This window comes from Fukomys damarensis, unplaced genomic scaffold (assembly GCF_012274545.1).
Source record: "Fukomys damarensis isolate Sample0158 unplaced genomic scaffold, DMR_v1.0_HiC HiC_scaffold_36, whole genome shotgun sequence".
Lineage (NCBI taxonomy): Eukaryota > Metazoa > Chordata > Mammalia > Rodentia > Bathyergidae > Fukomys > Fukomys damarensis.
In genome coordinates this window covers 43,774,359-43,778,119 of record NW_022900948.1, presented here as the reverse complement: position 1 = coordinate 43,778,119, position 3,761 = coordinate 43,774,359, and the positions used below count along the sequence as shown (strand labels likewise).

Genomic DNA, 3,761 nt, shown 5'->3' with positions numbered 1-3,761 from the left:
TCTTGGTTTACCTGAGAATTCGCCAGGAATATCAGCATCAAATGGCAAAGGGAAGACTGCATGCATCTCTTTTGTCCTACTGAGGACTGAACCCAGGGCCTTTGCATTGAGCTATATCTCCAACTCATCTTTTGAGACAGGGATCCACTAAATTGCTAAGTTGACCAGACTGGGCTCAAACTCGCCATCCTTCTGCCTCAGCCTCCGAGAGTGCTGGGAACACAGGTGTGCAGACAGGCGTGGCTCACGTTTCAGTTCTGACAGAGCGATTTCTGTCTAATCTTACATGAAACCCCATAAACAGCCCACAGAGCGAAGATGTTGTGCCAGGGGACCCCAGAGCTCCTGAATGGCCCACTTCATAGCTGTGCTAAATGTGGGCTGCATGGCTCTGGTGGGCACTGATGAACGAGCTAATTCCCCGCAGAGGGTAGTGGCATCTTGAAGGGCTGCTTTCTAGAACCAGCAGAGCCTCCCTCTGCCAAGGGCTCAGCACCACCATTCCAGTTCCCTCCACCATCCTGCACTCAACACTGTCCAGCCTACTTCCTGCCAAGTGGCAACCGGTAGGGAGCCTCCAACCCACTGCAGGCCCTGTCCCGAAGCCCCACAGGCTGAGGTCAGACTGAGGTCAGACTGCAGAATACGCAGGCTAGGAAACTCGGCCTCAAGGAGCTGCTACCACCGAGGATAACCTGGACACTCCTGTGACAAGTCCCGTTCCTTTATTGAGAAAGGGTCTCACTGGCCTCGAACTCACAATCCTGCCTCAGCCTCCTAAGTAGAGTGCAGGCACATGCCACCATGCCTGGCATTTCCTATTTTGCATGTGGGAATAACAAGGTTCAGAATGTTAGAGCGAAGCCCAGGTGTCCTGACCCCTTCTTCCTGTTCACTGCCTGTGTCTACATTAATTGACAATATTTTCACATCTCCTCTCCTTTTTGGGGGTAGGAGGGATGCTGGAGATGGAACCCAGGGCCTCGCACATGCCAGGCAGGTGTTCTAATATTGGGCTGCATCCCAAGACCCTCCTCTCTCTTGTTAGGTAAGAGTCAGCTGCCAGCCATGGTGGTGCATGTCTGTGATCCCAACACTTGGGAGGCTGAGGCAGGAGGATCACTGCAAGTTCAACGCCAGCCTGGGCTACATAGTGAGTTCAAGGACACAAAGCAAGATGCTCTCAAAAACAAAAAATGCAGTCAGCTATTGGTACTTAATTCCAAACCAGGAATGGCAAAAATAAGCAGTTTTTTTTAAGGTAAAGGTCAAGAGGACAAAAAAAGAAACACATATCACTCTATATCTGGACTTGATATAGATATTTATCTGACCAGGGGACAGGAAGTCGATCCTACTGAACAAACTGTACATCACAAGGGGTTTGTTTGTTTAAATCCAAGCTTTATTACTTATTTTGTTACCAGAGTCAACAGTTCACAGAGCGGGTCACGTTGAGCCACTCCACAGTGCCTGTGACACCGCACCTCAAGACCTGCGGCATCAGGCAAGTCTTTCCCCACGGCGAACCTCCACTTCCACACCAACAGCCCTGCTCGGGATTTCCTAGTGGCTCTAGGCAGGCAGAGCACTCACCCTTCGTCACTCAGATCGTGACAGCCACAGGGCGGCTCCGAGCTCCTCCCGCTCCGCTCCACCCTGACCCCTGCTCTTCAGCCCATCTTTTCCAGTTTTTGAGACCGGGTCTCACTGCGGAGGCTCGGCTGTCTTCCACTCGCTCTATAGCCCAGACCGGCCTCACACTGGCGGCGACCCTCCCGTTCAGCCTTCTGGGTGCAGGGATCACAGTTGTGCGCTACACTGGACCACAACACACCTCAACACAAACCAAAACCAAAACGGTACGCATCTGCTCTGGTGCATGCAGCCCTAGCACTGCAGGAAGCAGATTCCGAAGCAAGGGAACACAAGACCCTCTGCGGCCCAGGGGGACCCACTTCCTGTCCTCACCCCGGACACCCCGCTCCCCCGGTGCACTCTGGGACTGAGCCCCTTGCCCACAGCACACCTTCACTCTGCATCTGGAACACGCCCCCCACCCAAGAAAGGCCAACCACCGCCCCCCAGGCTGGCGGGTGAACCTTCATAGGAGCAGGATGGTGGGGGGTCCGGGGCAGAGTGGAGTGGTTAGGACACCCCCGGCTCCGTATACAGACCGGAGGCAAGGGAAGCAAAAGAGGAGACCAAGTGGTGAAGGCCTCTGCCCGGGATTTTTGTAAATTAAGAAAGGCAATTTCATTCACTCGGTCCCCCCCGATACTGGAAGGAGCGACCCAACGCACTAAGGGAGGCTCCCGTGAAAATCTCGCCTCGCCACATGGTACAGATCCATAAAGTGCACACGGACAAATTTCTAACCCGACTTCTTCCAAATACAGCTGCCTTCAGTTGCTTTATTATTACTTCTCTGCAACACAAGGTGATGGCAGGTGACAAAAGGCTATCAGGAGCGCCAGAAGGACGAAGTCAGAAAGCCCTTGGGGACAGGAATCTCCATGTGTTGCAAACATTTCTGGGCAAGGAAAGAAGAAAAACAAAACCAGACCACAGTGAGTTTTTTGTTTGTTTGTTTGTTTTTTGAGACAGGGCCTCACTATGTAGTTGAGACTGTCCGGGAACTCACTATGTAGACCAGGCATGAACTCACAGCGATCCTCCTGCCCCAGCCTCCTGAGTGCTGGGATTACAGGTGTGCACCACCATGCCCGGCTCAGAGTGAGTTTTTGATCACACTGCTTTCAACACTCAGGCCGAGAGAACACTGAGGGAGGGATCGTAAGGTTAAGTCCTGCAGAACAGTGGGCAAAAAAAGGAAAGGGATGCTAGGCGTGGAGGTGCACACCTGTAATGCTAGCACTTAAAAGACTGAGGCAGGAGGATGGCCGAGAGTCTGAGCACAGCTTGGGCTACATAGTGAGTTCAGGGCCAGCCTGAACTACAAAGTGAGACCCTATCTCAAAAGACAAAACAAACAACGAAAAAATAAATAAAAGGAAAGGACCAGGAAGTGAGACGACAGCACTCTTCTTGTGCCTCATCAGAGCCTGGCCTCATCTGTCACCAGCACCACGCTGAGAGCTGGAGGGCTGGCTATCTTGGTAGGTCTACCGTGGAGTTAAAAAATGAATCCCTTAAAAATGTGTTTTGTTTTTTGAGACAGGGTCTCACTGTGTAGTTGAGACTGACTTGGAGCTCACTGTGTAGCCCAGGCTGGTCTGAACTCACAGCGATCCTCCAGTCTCAGCCTCCAGAGTGCTGGGATGACAGGCGTGCGCCACCACACCCGGCTCTCCTTAAAATTTCTTAGTAAACCAAGCATAGTGGCACATGCCTGTAACTCCAGCACTCTGGAAAGTTGAGGCAGAAGAGTCACAAGTTTGAGCCCAGCCTGGGCAACTTAGCAAGACCTTGTCTCAAAATAAAAAGATGTAGCTTAGTGCAAAGGGTCTGGGTTTCAATCCCAGAGCACCACCAAAAGCAAAAAACAGAACAAAATTTTTTGGTAGCTGGGTGTAGTGGCATATACCTGTATTCCCCAGTACCCTCAGAGACTGAGGCAGGAGGATCCCAAGTTCAGGTCCAGCTTGGGCAATCAGCAAGATGCTGTCTCAAAAACCAAACCAAAACACAAAAACCCCACAGAGTAATGTAGGCCAGTGGAACGGGGATTTAACTCAGAGAGAGGTTCAGCTGCCCGCCTCGAAAGAGTTTGATCTCTGGTACCAAAAAAAAAAAAAAAA

The 3,761-nt window shown here is 51.6% G+C and overlaps 1 protein-coding gene across 2 annotated transcripts in view; it reads right to left on the bottom strand.

The window, feature by feature from the left end:
• Positions 1-2,387: 2,387 nt before the first annotated feature.
• Gle1 (GLE1 RNA export mediator) overlaps positions 2,388-3,761 on the bottom strand; it is a 34,631-nt gene continuing 33,257 nt past the window's right edge. For both annotated transcript variants that reach the window (XM_010627315.2, XM_010627316.2), the window contains one exon: positions 2,388-2,533. In XM_010627315.2, coding sequence (XP_010625617.1) covers positions 2,465-2,533 — 69 coding nt within the window. In that variant the 3' untranslated portion in view covers positions 2,388-2,464. The remainder of the gene's footprint in view (positions 2,534-3,761) is intronic.